The sequence below is a fragment of the Rhipicephalus microplus genome, chromosome 6 (genome assembly GCF_043290135.1).
Source record: "Rhipicephalus microplus isolate Deutch F79 chromosome 6, USDA_Rmic, whole genome shotgun sequence".
Classification (NCBI taxonomy): domain Eukaryota; kingdom Metazoa; phylum Arthropoda; class Arachnida; order Ixodida; family Ixodidae; genus Rhipicephalus; species Rhipicephalus microplus.
The window spans coordinates 90,076,770-90,100,044 of NC_134705.1; the positions used below are offsets into that span (position 1 = coordinate 90,076,770).

The 23,275-nt window shown below is 46.7% G+C and overlaps 1 protein-coding gene across 5 annotated transcripts in view; it reads left to right on the forward strand.

Annotated features, from left to right (window-relative positions):
• Window positions 1-23,275, forward strand: part of Lpin (phosphatidate phosphatase LPIN) — a 162,799-nt gene that overhangs the window by 85,634 nt on the left and 53,890 nt on the right. For 3 of the 5 annotated variants that reach the window (XM_075866171.1, XM_075866169.1, XM_037418975.2), the window contains exon 2: window positions 6,153-6,383. In XM_075866171.1, the coding sequence (XP_075722286.1) occupies window positions 6,204-6,383 (180 nt within the window). In that variant the 5' untranslated portion in view covers window positions 6,153-6,203. Of the gene's footprint in view, window positions 1-1,826; window positions 1,964-6,152; window positions 6,384-12,483; window positions 12,587-23,275 lie in introns of those variants that run through there. The other 2 variants (XM_075866170.1, XM_075866172.1) reach the window with 2 other exon arrangements.

Sequence of the window (23,275 nt, forward strand, 5' to 3'; positions counted from 1 at the left end):
AAAATACGCCGTTAGTTCGCCTAGTAATGCAATCAGTCACGCTCTCATAAGTCGACCGTTCGCTTTGCGCAATGCCTGGTTTGCATTATGCTGACTCATCTATAGGCTCCGGTCGCGAGTCTGTCTCTTTACGAACACACGGGTCCACTGTAGCGCGCAGTGTTAGGCTCTATGCGTCAGAGAGGGGGAAAATGATGGAGAAGGAAAGGCAGGGAGGTTAACCAGTCTAGAAAAGCCAGTTTGCTTCCCTGCACGGAGGAGTGGGAAGGGGGAGATTGATAGAGGTGGAGGATAGAGTGGAACAAGAGAAAAATAGCACATAACACAGCACACACGCACAAAGATGCAGTCAGTTACGGTCAGAGCTTTAACTACTGTATGTACGCATCTGTGGATATATGAATGAGTGAATGCAACACAGGCTGTTCATAACGCTAAAAGTTCCTTGTGTAACCTTCCGGACCTTGTGGGAAAAAAGAAAAAAAAGAAGGAAGGGTTATGAAGATAACCTTGGCTGGTTAGTGCGCTGGTACGTGAACAAAAAAAAACAAAAAAAAACAACGATTTCTAACAAGTCACACAAGAGAGCGGTCTTTTGTGCCGTCAAGTACCTGATCCCTTTCAAACAAAGCGTTTCGCCTTTGTTCCGCTTTGCGTATTCTCCACTCTGGAAGCTAATGTCCTTTGGTAAACATAGGCAGCACGAGTCCAACTCTTTCGCTCTCCACTACCTATACATCTGCTTGCGTAGCCTTTGTTCTTGCACGCCGCGCCCCGCTGAACGAAGCCATGACGGATGCCTCGATCTGGAAGAGCGTGGATGAAAAAAAAAGGAGACAAAAAGTTGGGCGAACGTGTTTAGTTTTACTTTTTTATCGTTCACACTTGGCAGGACGAGAGAGGGGTGCCGATTGCGACCGGAATTTCCAACCTCTCGTCGGGACGCCTTACTTCGACAGTGTACGTGCGCGGAGCAAAAGGCGAAGCCACCGACTAGTGTGCTAAACCGAACGGAAACCGGAACACGAGCCTAGCGCGTGCGAGGTTTCGTTTTTTTCATTTTGTCTTGCGAGTTCGTATTTCCCGCGCTCTCTTCATATTTCCTTCATGCATCCACGTCTTCCTCTTCCCGGGAAACGTCGGTGATCTGTTGCTCGCGTTTTTTTTATTGCGTAAAAGCCCCGCGCGCTCTCTCTCTCTCTCTCTATCATCTGTCCCTGCGGCGCTTTTCTCCTCTTATGGCGCCTTACGCAAAGCAACTACGTCACATGACGCCACAGCTTGTCGCCGCTCTGATTGGACCGCGCGACGCGCCTCCAGGATCGGCTGATTTCTCTCCCTCTCCGAAGGGAAGGCGCGTCAGATGTGCGTGCGTGCGTGTGTATTTGTTTATGGGATGGTGTGTTCGTGCTACCGCCACTACCGCGATCACGCGATCGACGGATGTGATCGGCTTGGCAGCTGCTTCTAGCCGCCCAGCGCGGCCGGTTCGCGGGACTCGCCTTTCAGTTCGGCGAGCGATCGTCGGCCAAACTCGCGGGGGCCCGCGCGGTATCTTTCGTTTACACGCCGGGCCTTTGTGCGAGGCAACGTGCTCGTCTCGTGGTCTGCAGCTGCCGTGCATTGTGTGTGTGTGTGCTTGAAGTTTCCGGACACTGCTCGGCGTTTCATCTTCATGATACGATAAGGTGTGGAGTTCCGTTAGTCCTTGTGCGTCCTTCGCGCGCAGCGCAGAGATAGCGCTTCCTATCTCTCCGCCTGCCCAGTGGTTGCGCGGTCCTCTAACAGTGCCGAGCCCCCTCCCGCCAGTGTGATTGAGTGGTCGGTTCCTGGTCACTGTGACTGCCGTTCCTTTTTTTTCGTGGGACACCACTGGTCCAGATAACGGCACGTTGTCGGCTTCGCCGTCAGAACGAGACGGAGCGATTTTCATCTTATCGCACGTTAGGTTTCTCCTAGTTTGGTGAGTGTCTTGTTTCTTTTGAAGTTTTTTCCTTGTTTGTAATTGGTTTTCGCGCCAGGTTCTAGAGAGTTTTGCTTTTGCCAGGTATGAGTTCGCGCTAGACAGTAGAATCAATGAAGTGGCCTTTGTGACATGTGGCCTTTGTTACAAAAACGCCGTGCGCCTTATTCACGAAGTTATACTAATGATAAAGGAAAGGTTCTGCGGTTAACGCTTGCTGGCTGCCGAGCTAACTGAGGAGGAGGAGGTTATAGTTAGTTATCTCCACTTGGTTGACCCGTTGTGATTGACTAACAACTAACCTATCAAAATGTGGACTGGCTAACGAGCAATCAATTTGGTCCAGCCCCCCATTTGTGATGTATAGCGTGTAGATAAGTTATTGTTCAATTTGTTAAAATATTTTAAACGAACACGATAGCTGCTCGCCTGCGTACTCTGCTCAATTTATTACTTTCGTTTTCACCCTTGGAAATTCCCTATGACTCATGCATACCCTGTGTACCCGTCCCAAGATCTTTCTCAAAGCACTTGAGGTATGCGCTGTTGCTAAGAGCATTGTCCCCCGCGCTGTTCGCGACAGCTGTACGTGTTGTGCGCGAAAGCCAGCTGATTGCCCCCGCAATTGCCGGCGAAAGTATTTTCCTCACCATCTGGACTCTGCGACGTCGCACGCTCAACTGCAGGCGATTATGCAGTCATTCCACTTCGCAACATATACGACGGCACTTTTCGATATCGCAACGTCAGCGCTCCGTGCGCGTCGATTATAACGGCAGCACGCACGCGCTCAAACACGGCAAGGTCGCGGGTTCGATTCTTGGCCTCTCTACTCGCTCGCACTATCCGGCTTATTTGCAGGCACCGTCCGCCCCACCCCTCCCCCCTACCCCAACTCTCTCTTCTTTTACGGAGTACTTCCCACCCATTGGCATTGATTGAACCGCTTGAATTTATTTGTGAATTGGACTATCGTGGCGATCTCGCGCATGCGCAGTCGTCAACAGTGGTAGTACGTTAAAAAAAATGTTTGAAGCTGTTATATCAGATATTACGTAATACAACAGGAATTGACAAAGACAATTACTTAAAAGAGCCAGAATATATATATCTGAACTTACAGATCACATACACAAAATAAAGCCATACCGATCCACGACGAGCCTGTACGCAAATTCGTTTTTTTTTTTGTGTGTGTGAAAACAATTAATCAATGGAATAGTCTGCTGTGTGAGCAAGTGTACAGTGATAATGAAGATGTTCGTTTTTAGAGGCGAAGCTCTCTAAACAGCGAGGGTCTGTTGCTCCTCCTTATGTATGTATATATGTATGTATGTATGTATGTATGTATGTATGTATGTATGTATGTATGTATGTATGTATGTATGTATGTATGTATGTATGTATGTACATATATGTGTGTAGCCACCGGTGGCACATACCCGCTTTAGAGTGGGTATGTAAATTTTTATTAGGCATTAAAAAAAAATTTCGAAAAAAAAATTTTTCCCTCCCCATCTTGCACCTGCTGTTAAGTCGGCACAGTGCTTACTAGTAATAAGATTCACAGACTTGCAGGTACACATAGTATCTAGTGTTACTTTCAGTTATTTACAATAAATTGCTTTCAGATTAGGAGGCCACAGCTTTGGTGCTTGCAAACTGTTGGACAAACAAAATAAATCTATGAAAGTACAAAAGAATGCATAGGACCTGGAAATGCTGACTGTGTGCCCCTAATGTTCGAGTGCCTTCACCTGAACTTCTCTAATAATTGGCCACCATCTGCCTATTGGTCTGCGTATAAATCGCTCCCATTTTTCATTTGGATATTGCAAAGACTTTTTTGCTAATGTTCAGAAATTTTTTACCTTGCGTTTCAGAAAAACGTACATGGTCGCCATTCCCCACACTTAACAGAGGGAAATTCTTTTTTTCGCGTGCTGCTTTTGCGTGCTTGTTTATTGCTGAGATTTAATCTACGTCAATTTGCATGACATGTGACAAGAGCGTAATTGTATAAGCTTGCATTGTGCAAGCGTCTGGTCTAAAGGGACGCTGAAGAGCAAAATGGAACTTCGGACAGGTAGGCAGAATGCTTTTGGCATTATTTCAGCATTCATTCAGAGAGCTAATTTGCAGGGTAAGTGGAAGCGGCCATCTGCTCAGAAATTCGCTGCCACAGTTTTGCCAGGCTCTCCAAAAGTATTCGATAAAGGATAACTGCGTTGCAAACTCGAATAATGGCGCTGTGTCCATGTTATCGATTTCGTATGCTTGTCTTAAGGCTGTGAAACTGTTGCGACATAAGTGTCGGCAGTGCAAAAAAAATGCTGAAGCAGGAAATTCTCTACTAGGAAGTTACAAGATAAAACACACCATTGTAGTTTGAAAAACATTATTGTTAGATGGAATGACAATGCTAGCAAATGTCGTTCAGCAAATGCTAGCATGAGTCTTCATTTAGCCGACAATAGTCAACTTTTCACCAACACTAGCCATCACTTGTGGTTTTTTAGTGAGTGTTAGCCAATGCCTTCCGACGCAAGCCATTTTTTTAGCCAGTACAAGCCTTTATTGTACAGTTACTTGTTTTGCCGCCTGTTTGGTATCGACATTTGTTGCACTGACCATATCATGTCGTTACTTGTTGCGTAGGCTGCGTGATGTGGTTGCTGGGACAAGTAACATTACCGCTTCTTTTTTTCATCAAGGTGTCATTAATGTGTGCTTACCACATATATTTTTAAGAACTGTGTCATGTTACCTGAAGGATATGTATACAGGCACTTTTCCCTAAAATGCATTCTGTAAAAAATTTGTTTACTGTCATTGATTGCTATGATAGAGCTGACAGAGCTCTTGCATATCTCTACAAGAACACCTAATCAAAGCAATGGTTTTGAATGATTGAGAAATTCTTCAGAACTGTTCTCGTTACTATATGGCTATGCTGTAGATTGCTAGTTGTGGAAAATGAAATAAATGCCTTTTTTCTCTGTACCTTGCATCAAACATTCGACACTGACATGCAAGCGATGTCTAATATTTGAAAGAAAGAAAAAAAAGGAACATCTAATAAAATTGTTTCCATCAATTGTGTGTCAATTAACATTATGGTTTTATCGAAATATTTGTTTTCTGGTGCTTTGAGTAAAAAGTTTATTTGTTTGTACTACTTGAATAATTTTCTTTTTAACATTCCTTTAAGGGTGCAGGCTGGTCTTAGACATTGTTTTGTTTATTTTTTCAGTGATCTTGATCAAACTGCACAGGATTATGAACTTTTTTCTGCTGATTTCAAATGTTTAATTGGTTTGTCCATTACTCATCTTGTTCCTGAGATAACTTAAGTTCACCCCCTTTTGTTTAAGGTCGCCGTAGAAAAAAAGTGCTTAATTAAAAGTGATATTTAAGATAGGCCAACATAGACTAATGACTATAAATTGATATTATGCGAGATTTTTTGTTTTTATGCCTTTTTTGACTATTTTACAGCAAAATGAACTATTCCTTTTCAAAAGCAGTTGAAATTGTGTTGGAATTTTGATGAGTAAAAATTAAAGAGGCTTGTGCTCTAAATTCCGCTCCCATATTTGCATTCTACACACATACAGGTTTCTATTGCAAAAAGAATTACTGTTGTACCTGCCTTAGCTGCAGAGATATTGAGGCCTCAAAATTAAACAGTCATACATTTACGTTTCTGAGTAAATTGGAAAAAACTGAAAACACACAGCTTCTTCAAAAAGCAACAGTCATGGTGTGCATGTTTTGCCATCCTCATAATAGGACTCATAAATTCGTAGCCGAGCTTTAAACACAGGTGCCAGCAAATTATAAAAAAGCCTCTAAGTTGGTTCACCATTTTTTAGCAGGTTCTGCATGTTAATAGCACCAAGAATCTGGACAGTTACAATGACATTACAAAAAAATTGCCACTTCCTGATGTGTGAAAATTTGCAGAGAGATAGGAAAATACTTGCACAAACCAAATATGTCAATCTTAAAAACTGAATTTTTTGTCACTTTTTGGTCCCAAAGACCAGTCTGCCCCTTTAATGCATTTCTTCGCTCTTGCTATAGCTGTTTGCCCATATTGTTACACCAAAGATCCTTTGCAAAGCCGAGTTTGTGAGTGACCCCCTTTTCTCTCTCTCTCTCTTTTCTTTTTTCTTTCTTCATTCAGGTGAGGGACGCCCTATCACCAGCGCCCTCACCACCGCATTCCGCTGGCAGGATGAACTACATTGGCCGGATTATCACCAACGTGCGGGAATTCTGCAACGAAATCAATTCGGCGACGCTAACGGGGGCCATCGATGTGGTGGTCATCGAGCAACCCGATGGGTCCTTCGCCACGTCGCCCTTCCACGTGCGCTTTGGCAAGATTGGCGTTCTGCGGAGCAGGGAGAAAATTGTGAGCGTTTTTTCTTATTCAACGTTGCTTGTGTGTCATAGTGACGTTCGAGATGTGTGGCAAGTTTATGTTTCGCTTTGTTGTATTGAACATTCTGGTGATACATTTCTATATTGGGAAGCAGTGAATTTCGCGGTTGCAATGTCTGGCTCATTTCAGGCGTCTTAGTTATTGTTGCATGCGTGTCGCTATACGGCAAGTGTTTTGTTTGATGCAACACGAGAGATAGGTGGGCTACTTGGTACTTAATATTTGTTCAGTGCAGCGGGAGCGCGTGAACGCACCACAGACAGAAAACAGAGCCACACTGTGCTCGTGCTGTGTGGCTTTTTTTGTCTGTTGTGTGTTTTTGCGCTCCTAGTTTGCTGAACGGATACTTTGTTTGATGTCTTACTTAATGTTTGGGAGACTTCTTATTGCAAATTAAATCTCTTCTATTAGCAAAAGCCAGGAAGGAGTAGTATATGATAAAGCGTGACGCCACTTGGTTGTTAGCATGTTGTGGGGGCTTCATAGGTGTTTATTTAGGCGACAGCTTTCTGGACATTCTCGTTTAACTACAGGGAGCAGACATCACTTGCAAAGAAAAAGTGATATATATAACTCATAAAAAAAGTAAGTGATTAACCTTTTAGTTGATTTTCCTACTACACATCCTGCAGTTTTGTTAATTGTTGAGAGTGAGCTTGCATTTCATACATGTTTTGAGGACGGCATCAGGTTTCAGGCGTTCATTTTAGGTAGGTAGGTATAAACTTTATTTTTCCTTTGTAAAGGAAAGGTGCAATGGAAGAGAGATGAGGAGAGATTGCTACGCTCGATAGTCCTCCGCAACCCTCTCTGCCCAACCCAGGATGGCCTCCTGGACGTCGGGTTTCAAGCTGCGCATGGCAGCCTCCCACTGCTCCTCATTACTAATTAGTTTTCGAAGGGACGGTGGAGGGGGGTGCTTAGGGCACCCCCACATGATATGATTAAGATTTGCTTTCTGTGCGGAGCAATATTTACAAAAGTGTACGATGAATGCACGACTGTTTGGGCTTGACTACCGTATATACTCGTGTAAGGGCCGCACTTTTTTTTCGAAAATTTTGCTAGGTGCGGCCCTTACACGAATCAGGCCGATTTAGTACAGGCAGTACAGGCCAAAGGTCTGTACTGTTTATGCAACAGTAGCAGAGTGCAAGAGTCACAAATGACATGCCAGAAATGTTTTTATTCGGATTCCATTTCGCTGTCCTCGTTCTCGGAGGAGCTCGCCTCGGCGTCCGCGTCTTCCCAGAGACGGTCATCTTCGGTGCCGTTCATGGAGTTCGAAATTCCCGTTACCTTGAAGCTTTTAGCAACTACTTCTACTGACATGGCACGCCACGCATTCAAAATCCATTCACACACCTGTTGGAGCGACGCCCGCTTCAGCCGTCCTGTAGGGGTCTTCTCGTGGACGCCTCCAGCCATCCATTCAGAGTAACATCGGCGAAATTCCACTTTGAATGGTCTGTTGACGCATACGTCGAGCGGCTGCAGCACACTCGTCAGGCCACCGGGAATGACGGCCAAGTCCGTACGAGTTGCGGCAACTCGGTTCTTGACGCGGTCGGTCAAGTGGCCCCTAAAGCTGTCCAAAACAAGGAGGGCTTTCCGTTGTAACAGCCCTCCAGGTCTGTTTGCCCAGACGGTCTTAATCCAGTCAACGACCAGTTCCTCGGACATCCAGCCCTTCTCTTGCGCACGTACGACGATTCCCTGAGGGAACTTCTCTTTTGGGAGAGTCTTCCTTTTAAATACGACGTACGGCGGAAGCCTCCTGCCGTCTGCCGTGATGCACAACATCACAGTGCACCTTTGGCGTTCTGCACCAGTCGTGCGCACAGACACACTTTTCGCACCTTTTAAATCCACTGTGGTGCTTTCCGGTGCATCGAACCACACAGGTGTCTGGTCCGCATTCCCAATTTGGGACAGGTCGTATTCATGCTCCCTCCTGAGAGCATTCACGAAGCGATGAAACTTAATGACGTGGTCTTCGTACTCGCGCGGCAGTTTTTGGCAAATCGTCGTTCGGCGCCGAATAGAAAGCTGGTTACGGTTCATAAACCGCGTAGCCCAGCCCCGACTTGCCTTGAATTGTGCCGGGGGTATTTCCATGTGGCGAGCGATGCTGAGGGCTTTGACGCGTATCATGTCAGTCGATACGGCGTAGCCGTCCCTTCGTGTGTCGACGACGTAGTTGACGAGCTCGCTTTCGAGTTGCGGGTACTTGCACTTTTTCCCGCGAAACGCCTTTCGGCTCCTGTTAGTAGCGGCGAGGGCATCTTTCTGATTCATCCAGTAACGCACGCGCTTCTCATCGACGTCGTACTTTCGTCCAGCTTCCCGCTTCCCGTGCTCCTCGGCATAGTCAATCACTTGCAGCTTAAATGCTGCAGTGAATGATCTCAGATGCCGGCCCATCGTCCGTCACGTGCGCTGGCTTCTGCAGGGTTCACTACAACCAACAAAGTGACACCGACGACACCGATCTGAAGTCGCGCTGCCAACGTATCGACACGATGCTAGGAACGATGCCAACAAAGAGGCCGCACAAGGCAAATATGGCGGCGCGCTGTCAACAGCGTGGTCTAGAGTGTACTAGAATGGGGGAGTGGGTCCACTGTGGCCGGCGGCAAGCGGTGCGGGTGAAGCAAAAACGGCGGAAAATTTGGTGGCGCTGCAGTAGCCTTCTCCTGAAGTGACGTCAGTTTCGGCGGGAGCGTGCGAGTCGTGCGGCGGTTCGGGCCGCACGACGCGCTGGCGGGGACGCTGAGCGCTCGATGTTGTCGTCTGCTCGACGCGCCGTCGTCTGTTCGATGCACCGTCGTTCGTGCGCTGTTTTCACAATTTGTCTCCTGGTTCTTTTTTTACACATTATTAGAGACAAAAACAAGTGACATGAAATAAAATGTATGCTTTTTTTCGTGAACGCGTAGGTTTGTATTTCCCTTTGAGCAAAGCCGTCTGGACAAAGAATACGCGGCAGACGGCACGTTTGCGTGCGCAGATATGTGTCTGCTGGTTGCATAACGGAGCGTTCCAAGCTGCTTCAAAAGATTAGAGGATGAGCACGTCTAGGCGTAGAAATTACTGTTGTGTCGTAGGCTGCCAAACCGGATACAGCAGAGTTAAAAACCAGCCCAAGCTCTCACTCTTTGGAGTACCTCAAGACGAAGAAAGACGCCGGCTATGGGACCAGAATCTCAACCGCGCTGATCGGCCCTTGCAAGTCACCGATGCCATTTGCGAGCTGCACTTCGAGCAAAAATACATACTAAGGCAATATGTACATATTATCGAAGGCCGAGAAGTATATATAGAGCGGGGAAAGCCGGAACTTCGCAGTGATGCTGTACCCATAATTATACCTCATCTCCTGAAGTGTCCTGACGAGCAGCCCACACCGGAGCAGTCAACGAAGAAGAGAGCGGCTTCACCACCAACCTGTGAAGACCAGCCGTCAAAAAGAACTGCGCTGCAATCAGTTGAGCCGCAACTGAGATTTGAAGATTGCGAAAGTGCGAGGCAAAGCGACAACGCATTTGAACTTGAAGACGTTGTCCGGCCAAACGACCACTGGGCAATGCACAAGTTTCGTCATTATGACGGAATTGCTTATGTTTCGGCCTCCCTAAGTCGTGAACTCGTAAGCATCGAAAAGACTGTGCTCATGAATTACGGTACCGACCGGAGTGAAGTGATTTGTCGGACATATGTTCGGAAGACGCTGATCTCCGAAAAGGTCGCCTATAACCTTGAAGATGCCAAACAAGTCCTGGACTGCGCAGAATCTCTTCACCCTTGCAGAGGAGCAGGTAGGGCGAAGGACTTCACCTATGACGTTCTTACGAAGAAACTGGAGCAGCAAATCTCTCATTCCGACGGCCTTGTCTTCAGTGTCACGTGCAAAGGAGCGGTTAAACAACAAGGTGAGTGCGGCAAACGTTTATTGAGACGTCACTTGTAATTGTACAATTAATCAATCAGTAACCTGTTTAATGCTAGAACATTTGTGTGGCCCCTAATTTTTGTAGTACTCATTAACATTTACGAAAGAATAGTTTGCCTACAGAAAGTGAAAGTGCATAAATTGCGTTTCAAACATGCATGGTAAAAAACTGGAAGCTCTTCATAATTTTTTTCTCGTATACTTCCAGGTTCTTCATGCATTTCATGCAAGTACGTGAGGAAAGTAATACTCACCAGAAAAAGCTACCTAAAACGAAAAGAGCGAAGAAACTCAGTCTCCACCAAACTGCGGGTCCTGAGTCAGAGAAACAAGCGGATGGCGACAAGGCTGTTGGACATTGCTGGTCGTCTCGAAGAGATGAGGGCAAACAATGCGAATGTCGCGGATAAAATACTAGAGGATAAAATATCGTCACTACCGCGAAAGCAGCAGGCAAGTGTTCGCGCTTGCTTTCAAGCTGCCAAACAAACCAGCAAGCAGGGCATGCGCTACAATCAGGAGTGGATCCTCGAGTGTTTACTCATGAAACTAAAGAGTCCCCGGCTTTATCAGCACATCAGAAAGAACGAAATTCTCATGATGCCCAGCAACACTACTTTGAAAAGATACTTGAGGTCATACGAGTCGGCCTTCGGTTTTAATCAAGCAGTAATGAACACTCTAAAGAAAAAAACCGCGAGCATGTCAGACCTCGAAAGACACGGCGGACTATTGGTGGACGAAATGAAATTGTCAGAACATTTCAATGTGACGGCGTCTGGCCAGATTCAAGGCTTCGTGGACCTTGGAGAATTTACGAAGCCCGAAGACAAGTACCAGCAATGTGATCACGGCATGGTCATCATGTTTGTGCCTTTCGCTGGAAAATGGAGCCAAATTGTGGGCGTTTTTGCGACAAAAGGAAATGTGAGAGGAGACATTTTATTGAAAATTCTCATGGAAGCTACCATCCTCGTGGAACAGGCGGGCTTGTTCGTCGACCACATCACTTGTGACGGAGCCCCCTGGAATCGAAAAATGTGGAAGCTAGCGGGGGTGTCGGCGTCATCGAAGAAAATAAATGGCGCCATACAGCATCCTGTCGACGAGATGAGGAAATTGCACTTTATCTCCGATTTCCCGCATCTGCTAAAATGCCTCAGGAATGGTCTTCTCCAGAAAGGCTTTGCAACACCAGACGGATTGGTACGTATAGATTCATGGTTGACATTTTACAAAGATTGTGTTTTTTGCATACATTGCATTACCTCAACCTATATTTCTAGGTGTCTGTGCATCCGGTTCGGGAGGCGTACCTTCTAGACAGAAGTGTTAGGACACTGAAAGTTATGCCCAATTTGACCGAGACGCATCTGGAACCAAACTCATTTGAGAAGATGAGAACCCCTTTCGCCTTCCAACTATTCGGTCCATATGTCCTACGGGGCCTGGCCTTCTACAAGGAGGACATCGAGAGAAGGTGTGGCAGCATCGAGGCAACTCAGCTGTTCTTCTCGTGAGTTGCGCCTACGTTCCAAATGAATTAAGTGTAATCGTAAACATCTCAAACGCATGATGAGCGCTCTTCTGACATACATTCTTTTTGTTTATTTTGCAGGAAGATCCAACGACTGATCACCGTGATGACTTCCAGGTTTCGGGCCGAAGCGCTGAGACCAGCTTCTACAGACGTGGCATTCCTGTCCAATTTTCTGGACTTCCTGAATGACTGGGAATCATTCAGTGACAACAAGCGGCACTTTCTCAGCGAGTCCACTGCCATAGGTTTTAGGGTCACTATAGCAAATACCCTTTCATTGCTGAAGTACCTGACAGAGAGCGTTGGATTCAAATATCTCATGACATCTCGACTTAGCACCGATCCCGTGGAACATTTCTTCGGCATCGTTCGCCAGTCAAGTGGCTGCAACGCGCACCCCTCTCCGGATGAGTTTCTAATAACCGTCAACTGCTTGTCCTTTTATAACTTGGCGCACAGTGTGGACAGCGCAAACGCAAACCCTGACATGATAAACGCTCTTGTCACTGTGCATGACAGACAGGGTCTAAAGGTCACGCACAAAAAAATTGATGATCTTATATCACAGGGAAAACTTGGCGAGGTCGAAAGCACGATTGCCACGATGCCAGAAAAGTTTGCTGACCACATCGATGTGACTTTGGAGAAGAGTGACTCGAGACTCATTTACTACACAGCAGGGTACGTGGCCAGAAAGTGTGTATTGAAGTTGGCATGCGTACAATGCAAAGAAGTGCTTCTGTTTGAGAAAGCTGTCGCGGTTGCTGAACAGCTCCCTTCGCAATTCACGGAGCAATGCGACTGGGGTGGACTTCTGTACCCCTCACGACAGCTGTATGATTTCATTGCCTCACTTGAAAACTTGTTTACTGAATGTTTCAGTGTTTCCATGTTGCACACAGATAGCATCTCTGACATCCTTTCATTGGTGAAAACTAATTTTCTGAACTCGAAAGCGGTCGGCTGTCCAGACCACAAAGATGCAGTGAGCACAAAGCTCGTTTCGTTCTACGTGCTCACTCGCCTTCACTTCTTAGTGAAGGGAATGAACAGGGAAAACGCTTCGAAACGAGCGAGAGCAAAACACTTAAAGCTTAGCAGGACAACATAGAGCCTGACGTTCCTTGAGCGACGGTGTCGAAGTCTTTCGATGATATTTATTTTGTTTTTTATATTTATGCGAAAAGCTTGCGCAGTCAATTTAAAATAAAATATTTTGCGCATATCACTTCTTTATTGGTGTCTTTCAGACTTCCTATCTATAGGTGAAAACACGTTCATGTTTCGAGCAAATGTTTGCATGGACACGTACCGCAGGCACGAAGAGAAAAGGTAAAATATAACATATTTCATTAATACCTACAACGTATACCAGCACTAGATGCCGAACAAAAACTCATCATAAAACCACCGCGACGGACGTGCGTCCGCCCTATAAGTCATTTCCTACGAATAGCACAGTTGCCGTCCGATGTGACTAAACTTCCTTTGCCAACACCCTCACGTAATCGCAACAGGACTGGTTCAGTTTTTCAATAATATCACGCGTCCCTAACGAATAGCTGCAAATTTGCAGAAGGGTTCGCATACTTTAGCTTTAATTCTCGTGATAACAGCTGGTAACTTTAGTCTTGCATCATATTCAATTTGCTGCCGTGAGTCTAAATTTGCACCAAACGCAAACTTACTTATATATCCCAGTTATATTGACATTTTTAAAAGCATCGCAGTTAATGCTCATATTACACTTTCGATGCGTACGTTTTCGCAAAAGCCAAATTCAACTTACGCTCTTGATTGTAAACAATTACCGTGGAAATCACGGTACTTGCGTGCGTGACTACCTATACGAGCAGGGCGTTTCGCAATATAAACATTTAGATTTTGTTGAACTGGCGCGGAAGCACGGTGCGACGCCGTTCACGGCCACGCACGCACGAACGAAGCAACAACGCTGCGAGACTGCGCCAGACGCGCGAGCAGCACGCGAACCGCGCGAACTATCAGACTACCCACCCGTCGCGAACCGCGTGGCAAAGGGGACTTGTAACCATGGCAACCACGGCTAAGTCTTCAGGTGAAGGCGATGGTAGCGCCACCTGGATTTTCCGAAAAAAACGCCTCAGCGTGGAGCCTTCAGTGGACCCACTCCCCCATTCTAGTACACTCTAGCGTGGTCGGCGCGTCGGCGGAAGTAGAATAAAAGCGGAAAAGCGTGCAGCGCCATCTGGCTGTAAATGAACTAACTACACTTTTCTGGCGGGACATTTTGAACTTTTGTTTTTTTTTTTTCGAAATATCCGCTTTCAAAGTTGGGGTGCGGCCCTTACACGAGGGCGGCCCTTACACGAGTATATACGGTACGTAAAGCGGAGGTCTCAATAAAAAACAATAATCAATGATGAATCTCTTACTGCAGTATAATGATTTATACCATTAAGCCCATGGTGTCCTAAGGGTTGATTCTGGATAGATAAATCTTTCTAACTCATTGGCAGCAATTTATGTATAATGACATGTTCCTTAAAGCGCCTGATCGATACAACAGCACTCCGACAGCACATATGGTGATGGCTTGGCGACTGTGACTTTCTTCAACTACGATTTAGGTCATGGTTTTGATACCCTGCCCTATTTACATGACGTAGAAGGAAAACGCCTCGTTACTTAGATTTATGCAAGCATCACAGCTGGTCGTTGGTATTTATATGGAACCTTCAGCAATGGCATCCGACAGCTGCATTATTGTTTGACAGTACGGTTTAATGAAAACAGATCTGTTGTAATTGAATCTCCTGTAATGGATGCTGCAGTTCGGTCACGTTGGCTAGGTGACTAATTCAAGGAACAGATGCCATGCGCAGACAATTTGTAGAATGCGATGGGAAGATATCTTGCTAATTGACTTTTGTAACTAATTGCTTTAGAGAACGCCCTCCAGTGGCAAGATGTAATGTAAAAAAAGGCAGTGTGCTCTTGACGTCCACCCTCCGTCCACGTGCGTGTTGCTTGCGTAAGACTTGTCATTATGTCAGAACTCACCGAGCTCGAAGCAGCTGCAACAGTGAATTTGTATTGCTTTGTATTGCTTAGGAGTTGTACGTTAATTGTTGACTTTAAGAAGTTGGCGCTCAAAGTTTGTGTAAATACATTGACATTCCAGTTAACTAGCCAGCTCTTTATTTGATAATCTATGTATTCCTTACAGTACAGCTAATTAATTATTCAGCCTTTTTTTGGGACAGGATGCTAAGCTTTAAGTGACCTTTTAACATTTGTGAATGAAGGATAGAATTTTGAGTGTTTTTTTGTTTGTTTGATAAACCCAATGAAAACCAGCAGATAATGACTCCTGTGAAGGTCTATGAGATGTAATTATACTAGTTAAACTTTATGACAATAATTGTGATTCAGATATAAAGACAGTATAATGGGCAAAAAGACCACTTGCAGCTGGCAGAGTCTGAGCCTGCAGCCTTTAGATTAAACGTCCGATGCTCGTACCAACTGAGCTATGAGCGGTGGTCGTCGTCCGTCCACCTTATGGAGTATTTTTGCACATGCAAAGCCGGGAGTGTGCCTTGTAACCATGACAGTGAATGTGTAACACTGTTCTACTTGACAGCTGGCGCCGCGTATCACGTGAACACATTCATTCTTTAGTAGGCATTGCAATGCAACAAACAACACTTATATAAACTTTTCTACTCTGGCTCGCATTTTAAACTAAAATAAAAAGAGTGTGTATAATGTAGAAAACAAGATATTCCTACGCTAATGCGACAGGGAGGACAGAGAAGAGGAGGACAAAGAGTGCTTGTCTTGCATGTGGATTGGTGCCGGGCTGCAGCCATTCAGCCCCTTTCTATCAGCCCATCTTCAAATAAACATCTTTCATCGTAACAGTTCGGTGTAGGTGCTGGGTACGACAACGGCACTCCCTACAAACGATGACGCACCAACTGCAGAGAAGCAATACGTGGTGATTTGCCGAAGTAGACGTATTGCTGGTGTGCCGCCAGAGATGGATTCCGACACGGACAAAAAGCATCTGGCATCTGCTTCCGGTCTCCCGACACCGGTCGCCTCCAGTCACCCATGGCAACCTTACATCGAGCCACAAACCTTAGCAGGAAAAGCTGGTGAGGATGTGGACGCATGGCTGAGCTTCTACCAACGGGCAAGTCGGTTTAATGGTTGGAATGCCGCTGGTCAGCTCATCAATGTCGGCCTCTTTCTTAAGGGAACCGTGTCTGTGTGGTATGAAAACCACGAAGAGAGCTTGACATCGTGGCAGAAGTTTCTCGACGAGATTAGGAAGTGCTTCGGAGATCCAGCGGCCAAAAATAGGCGTGCTGAGCAAATGCTAATGCAGCACGCTCAGGTTCCTGGGGAAACCTGCACAACGTACATTGAAGAACTGCTCAAGTTGTGCAAAATCCTGGACCCCAGGACGATCGAAGAGGACGAAGTGGGTCACCTTCTGAAAGGAATTGCAGAAAACATCTACCAGTACCTCATCGCGAAACACAGTCTGGAGTCAGTGAGTGACGTCATCCTGAACTGCCGCACATTTGAAGCTTTAAGAGCTCGGCGCATCACACAGAAGTTCGGCCGCTTGACCAATGTAATGACTGTCGCCAGGGTTGATGTCGCTCCAGCCCCGACTGGCCTCGCGACAATTATCCGCCAAGTGGTGCGGGAAGAGCTCGACCGACGAAAGCGGCGTCTGCTCTGTCTCCTCGGGTTCGGGAGCCTCTTCCTCCGTGCGATCCAGGGGTGATGCTCATCAACACTGATTCCGTTGAGGCATACAACTTGTCACCTTGTCTAATGATACCAAGCCCTGCAATGAACGCCCATCTAGGTTGCGAAGTCTACGACAGCTTCGTACACGGTCCATCTGCAGTCTCTGAAGCGTGGGACAGCCGTGCCAATTATCCTCCCACTGGCAATCGCAGCATGTCTCGTGAGCGTCTGCTTCCAATGTGGCGTTCGCGGCCACGTTGCCCGGTGTTGTCCTGAGCGCTGTCCCATGTCAGCACCATCAAGGGACCTACTATGCACTTTCTATCGGCGCAACAATTACCATGGTGACGGAGGAGCCAACTGGCCTTGCGGCCCTGATAGCAGGACGCCCTATCGTCCGAATTACCGCATCGACTCGCCAGTGTATTAGTGGACAATGTTGCTACGTCAGCCTTAGTAGACACGGGCGCGAGTGTATCTCTCATCGGTCTGGATTTTAAAATGAAACTCGGTCGTAAAGTAATGTTTCGCTGGGACATTTCATGCTGTATAGGGACAATTGCATAGACCCCTTGGTGTGTGCACTGCGAATGTTTATTTCTCTGACAAGTTATCTCAAGCTGAATTTGAAGTTCTTGCTCAATCTACGCATTATGTAATTCTCGCCCTCGACTTCCTACAGCAGTGTGGTGCCACGCTTTACTGTGTGACCGGCAAGCTTTCCCTGCCCCCTCTTGCCGATTAACCTTCTACCTGTTCGCGCACCCTTGCCTTCCTTGAAGATGTCGTCCTCCTGGCACATTCCGTATCCAAAGTTCGAGTAGCTGCTGATGGTGTTGACATTGATGCACTTGCTGCTATTGCCAAACCTGTGTATTCGATCATAACGAAGAAAAGTGCATTCGTACCTCGACACGTCATCTCTTTGGCCCGCGGAACAACCACACTGTGGGTGTCAAATGTATCTGGCGAGTCTGTTGTGCTACCCAAGGGTATGAGGCTTGCATCGTATGAAGGGGATACCAGCATTGATATTGCAGCTTTAAATAACGACACATCGCATGAAGCCCAAGCACCTGATATTATCCCTTCTGTTCCTCAAGACTCCTCACTTTTCCTGAATATGGTCAACAAGTCACTGACTTCCGACAAGCGTCAAGTGCTAAGAAAGCACACATCACTGTTTGATTTCAGCCAGGAAGCTAAGGAAGTGCGCATTCCCAACATACGGGCTCGTCACAGGATCGACACCGGGTTAGCACATTCAATAAGGCAGAAGCCTTACCGCGTGTCGGCGTCGGAACATAAGGTTATCGCTGACCAGGTGGATAACATGCTGGCCAAGGGCGCATTCAAGATTCTTCTAGCCCTTGGGCTGTGCCAGTCATACTCGTGAAAAATAAAGACGGATCCTGGAGGTTTCGTGTCGACTGCCGGCGCCTTAATTTCGTGATGGAAAAGGATGTGTATCCACTTCGTCGTATCGACGAGGTCATTGACTGTCACCACTCGGCATCCTACTTTTTATCTCTGGACTTCTAATCAGGTTACTGGAAAATACCAATGCATTCCACTGATAAAGAGAAAACAGCCTTTGTGACACCCGACGGCTTCTTTTAATTCAACGTTATGCTGTTTGGTTTGTGCAATGCGCCCGCAACGTTCGAAAGATTCATGGACATGGTTCTCCGTGGCCTAATTTGGGAGATTTGTTTATGCTATCTTGATGACGTAATTTTCGGTCGCACTTTTATAGAAGACAATCAGCGACTTGACGTTGCTTTGACGTGCCTCGAACAGGCTGCCCTTACCCCGAACGAAAAAAAATGCCAGTTTGGCCACCGAGAGGTGCTAGTACTTGGGCATCTAGTGGACAAGCGCGGCGTACGGCCAGACCCACAGAAGGTCGCCACAGTGAGCAAATTTAAGCAACTACAGTCACAACCCTAGTTAAGAAGCCTTTTAGGTCTCTGCGCGTACTTTCGACGTTTTGTGCCCAGTTTTGCCGACACTGTGTATCCTCTGAACTTGCTACAAGGGACACGGCTTTCACCTAGACAACGGATTGCGAATCTTTGTTTTGGCAGCTAAAGTTCATGCTATCTTCCGGACCCACACTCCACCATTTTGACCCTTCTGCCACAACGAAAGTGCACACCGATGCGAGCGGCAAAGGCGACATAGTTTGGCTCTGAACGCTGTTTCGCAAGCGTGGCCTGTGTCAAAAAGTTTCTGGCCTGTTAGACCGGCCTCTTCGTCATCGTCGATCGCCTTGGTGACCTGACGTACTCGATAGCTCATCTCCTCAATCACGGCTATCGTTCTCGGCAGACACAACTTGTTCAGGTCGTACGCCTAAAGCGCTCTCACCCGCGCGACTCCTCGTTCATGTAGCCGTTACTCGCCTGGTGGGCTTCGTCTGTGGGGGGAGGAGTGCTACGCTAGTGTGACAGGGAGGACGAAGAGCGCTTGTCTTGCGTGTGGATCGGTGCCAGGCGGCAGCCATTCAGCCCCTTTCCATCAACCCATCTTCAAATAAACATTTTTCATCGTAACAATATCAATGTGCTTAATGTTAATTGGGCCTCAGTTAAGCTGCAAGGTATAACGTCTGTTGTGTTGTGTCACAAATGTGAACCTCTGTACTGATGAGTGAGGAGAGTGATGTATTTGTACTGCTGGCAGCCATAGAGCATGGCTCTCACTCCTTACGGGTTACACAATAAATTGTGCTCATGACTTCAAAGCTCTGCAAGAATAAGAAGTATCTTGAGGCAGCCATATTTTTGAGTTGTAAATGTAATGAGCATAGTAATATTTATTCCGTAGAAGGTGTTCCATATTTAAAACACCTTCACATTCAAACTGCACGTCATTGCTTTGTTTTTTAATTAATTTATATTGCCATAATTCATAGAGGTAGAAACTATGTGCATCACTAGTAAGTCTGCCCCGCAGGGGCGCCTGCGAAAGTAGGCGTTTGGTGTGTAGTGACACCACGGACCCGAGCTAACGGGGGAGTTTCTACTCCCTCCCACGCCTAGCCGTGCGTGGCTTTGCCGTGCCCGGGGAAAAGGGGATCCTGGGGGTTGAGCTGACGCTGGGTGATTGGACCTTTAAGGCCTCCCGGCAGAGGCAACACACCCCTTTGGCCCCGGCTTCACGTAGACGGCACCCCTGGGCTGGCCCACCCAGGGGAAATCGGCAGTCGCCTTTTCCTATCTCTCTCTCCCTATATCTTCGTCTTTTGTTCTCACTTTACATCTTTCCTGTCTTCTCCTCACTTCATTTTACTTCCAATTTTTCCTGGCGGCAAGGGTTTACCTTGTGTGGCTATCCAAACTAGGGTAAACCATATTGGGTTATAGTAACTGCGTACTGCTGGCGTTGCGCAGGCATGCCCACATGCTCTGCCACGTCCCCTTGTTGGACTCCGTGGTGAGTGGTAGGCGCCGTTACCGAAAAATACACATTTTCCCATGGGATCCTCGACCCCCTCTCTAACTGATCGTGCCTCGAAAAGGGTACGCACCGATGCAACTTCACTACTTTGGTCAAAAAACAGAGAAACTTTCCCAAAATACCATGTCCTCCTCTGCGAACAATCATCTACAAAAGCTAGAGCAATCTCACCATTCCTTGTGGCCAAGTGCTTGAGAGAAACCATTGGAACCGGTTATAAGGCCACGAAGATGGCAAGTGGAGATCTGCTTCTCCAATTAAAAGACAAGGAACAGTACCATAAACTCTCGCACCTCGTAGCCTTTGGTAACATCCCCGTCTCTGTGAGTGCACACCGTACAATGAATACAGTGAAGGGTGTGGTATCGGATGAAGATTTGATGACACTGAGTGAAGAAGAGCTTCTTGATGGATGGAAGGACCAAGGTGTAATACATGTCCAGCGCATCATAATCAGACGCAACAACAACGAAATAGCAACAAAGCACTTAATACTCACCTTAAACTCAACCACTTTACCTGAGACTCTCGAAACTGGCTATATAAAACTCCATGTCCGACCCTTCATTCCGAACCCGAGGCATTGCTTCAAATGCCAGTGATTTGGTCATGCATCACAGAGCTGCCGAGGGCAGCTGATCTGTGCTAAGTGTGGCACAACCGGCCACAGTGCTGATGAATGTAGTCATGATGAGGTCCTCTGTGCTAACTGCGAAGGTAGTCACCCCGCATACTCCAGAGCATGCCCAGCCTGGAAAAAAGAAAAAGAAGTAATAACTCTAAAAGTAAAGGAAGATATCACATTCAAGGAAGCAAGACAACGGTTCCACTAACATTGGCACTAAAAACACCTTTTGCCGAAGTGGTGCAACGAGGGGCGGCACCACAAAGGCCCTTGGCATTTGCCCGGACCTCGCCTAGCGTGCCGAGGTCAATGCCACAAGCCCCTACAGCGGGAACAGCTAGCGCTGCCCTGCCCACATTCAGCCAGTCCGCACCAGCGACCTCGACAAGCTCTAACGGCAGCCAGGGCAATCACGAGGCCAAGGGGGCTTTATCGACCCCCAGCTCTGTGGGGACAAAGACTTCGTCGATCGAGGCGAAGTCTAAGCGACGCACAGATCGCTCTGTAGAGCGGGCGTCCAGTGCCTTGCAAGAGGCTATGGACACCAGTTCATGCCAAACGGCGCAGGGAGCGCCGAAGGAGCGGCGAGCTTCTCTCGACCGCCCCAAAAAAGACAAAACGCCGATTACAGGGCCTGACAAAGGCCCTGTAAAATGAGCTAATCTCTGTCTTTTCTGCACACAGCACTTTTTCCCTTTTTTTTTCCACTATGGACAAAATCATACAGTGGAACGTAAGAGGAATACTTAGAAATTTAGATGACGTCCAAGAACTTCTGAGTAAGTTTAACGCGAAAGTGCTATGTGTGCAAGAAACGCACTTAACTCCTAAGCACAAGGACCTCCTACGGCAATATATTATTTTCCGAAAAGACCGGGAGGATGCTGTCGTACCATCTGGCGGTGTAGCCATTATAGCTAATCGTAGTATAGCATGCCAGCATTTGAAGCTCCAAACAGCCCTTGAGGCAGTGGCCATTCGAGCTGTACTTTTTAACAAACTCATTACCATATGTTCTGTGTACATACCACCGCATCAACAGCTACACAGACGTGACCTAGAATCATTATTAGATGAACTCCCAGAGCCGTTTCTGGTTCTAGGTGATTTTAATGCACACAATGTCCTGTGGGGCGATGCTCACTGTGATGCGCGAGGACGTCTCATTGAGCAGCTTCTTTTCTCTTCTAGTTTATGTCTTTTAAATATGAAGGAGCCTACGTATTTTAGCCTTGCAAACAACACGTACTCCTCCATAGATCTTAGCATTTCATCACCGTCCCTTTTACCTGTTTTTAAGTGGAACGTTTTTAAAAACCCTTATGGGAGTGATCACTTCCCAATCATCCTGAGTGCGCCGAACAAAGATCAACTACCCCCGCAGGTTCCTCGATGGAAGATTGACTCAGCTGATTGGGAAGGGTATAGAACTCTTACACACATGACATGGACTGAGCTGTCTGCCCTGACCATAGATGACGCTGTCACGTATTTTACAGCTTTTATACTTGATGCTGCATCTAAATGTATTGCCAAAACGAGTGGCATGTGTTCTAAACAGCGAGTCCCATGGTGGAACGACACATGCAGGAAAGCACGGACCACTCAGAACAAAGCATGGGCGTTGCTTCGCGATTCCCCTACAGTAGAAAACCTGGAAAATTTCAAGCGGGTCAAATCGCAGGCAAGGAGAACGCGCCGACAAGCTAGACGAGAGAGCTGGACAAAGTTTATATCGAGTATCAACTCGTACACAGACGCGGGAAAAGTGTGGAATAAGATAAAGAAAATTAAGGGCCAACAAACGTATTCTCTTCCACTAGTTAATAGCCTCGGGGAAAGCTTGGAGGATCAAGCCAACTTTCTTGGCACACATTTCGAACACATATCGAGCTCCTCACACTACTCCGAATCCTTCCAGAATTACAAGGCACGAATAGAAAAACAAAAGTTAGAAAGAAAATCCCCAAGAAATGAGGCATATAATGCACCATTCTGCTTAGCAGAACTGCGAACAGCACTCAGCTGCTGTAATACATCTACCCCAGGTTCTGACAACGTAATGTACGCGATGCTGAAGGAACTACCCTCCGAAACTTAAGAAACCCTCCTCTCTCTTTTTAATCGCATATGGTTTTCGGGTGTGATCCCCTCCGCCTGGAAGGAGGCTGTTATAATTCCAATTTTGAAGCAGGGAAAAGATCCCTCTATTGTATCAAGTTACAGACCTATAGCGTTAACAAGCTGCCTCTGCAAGCTATTTGAAAAAATGATTAATTGCCGCTTACTCCACTACTTAGAAACAAATAAATTGCTCGACCCATACCAATGTGGCTTTCGAGAGGGTAGATCCACCACCGACCATCTGGTGCGTATCGAGGCACAGATCCGAGACGCTTTCGCCCACAAACAATACTTCCTCTCTGTGTTTCTCGATATCGAGAAGGCCTACGACACAACATGGCGTTTCGGCATATTAAGAGACTTGTCTCACCTGGGTGTGCGCGGTAGAATGCTTTCCATAATCGAGAGTT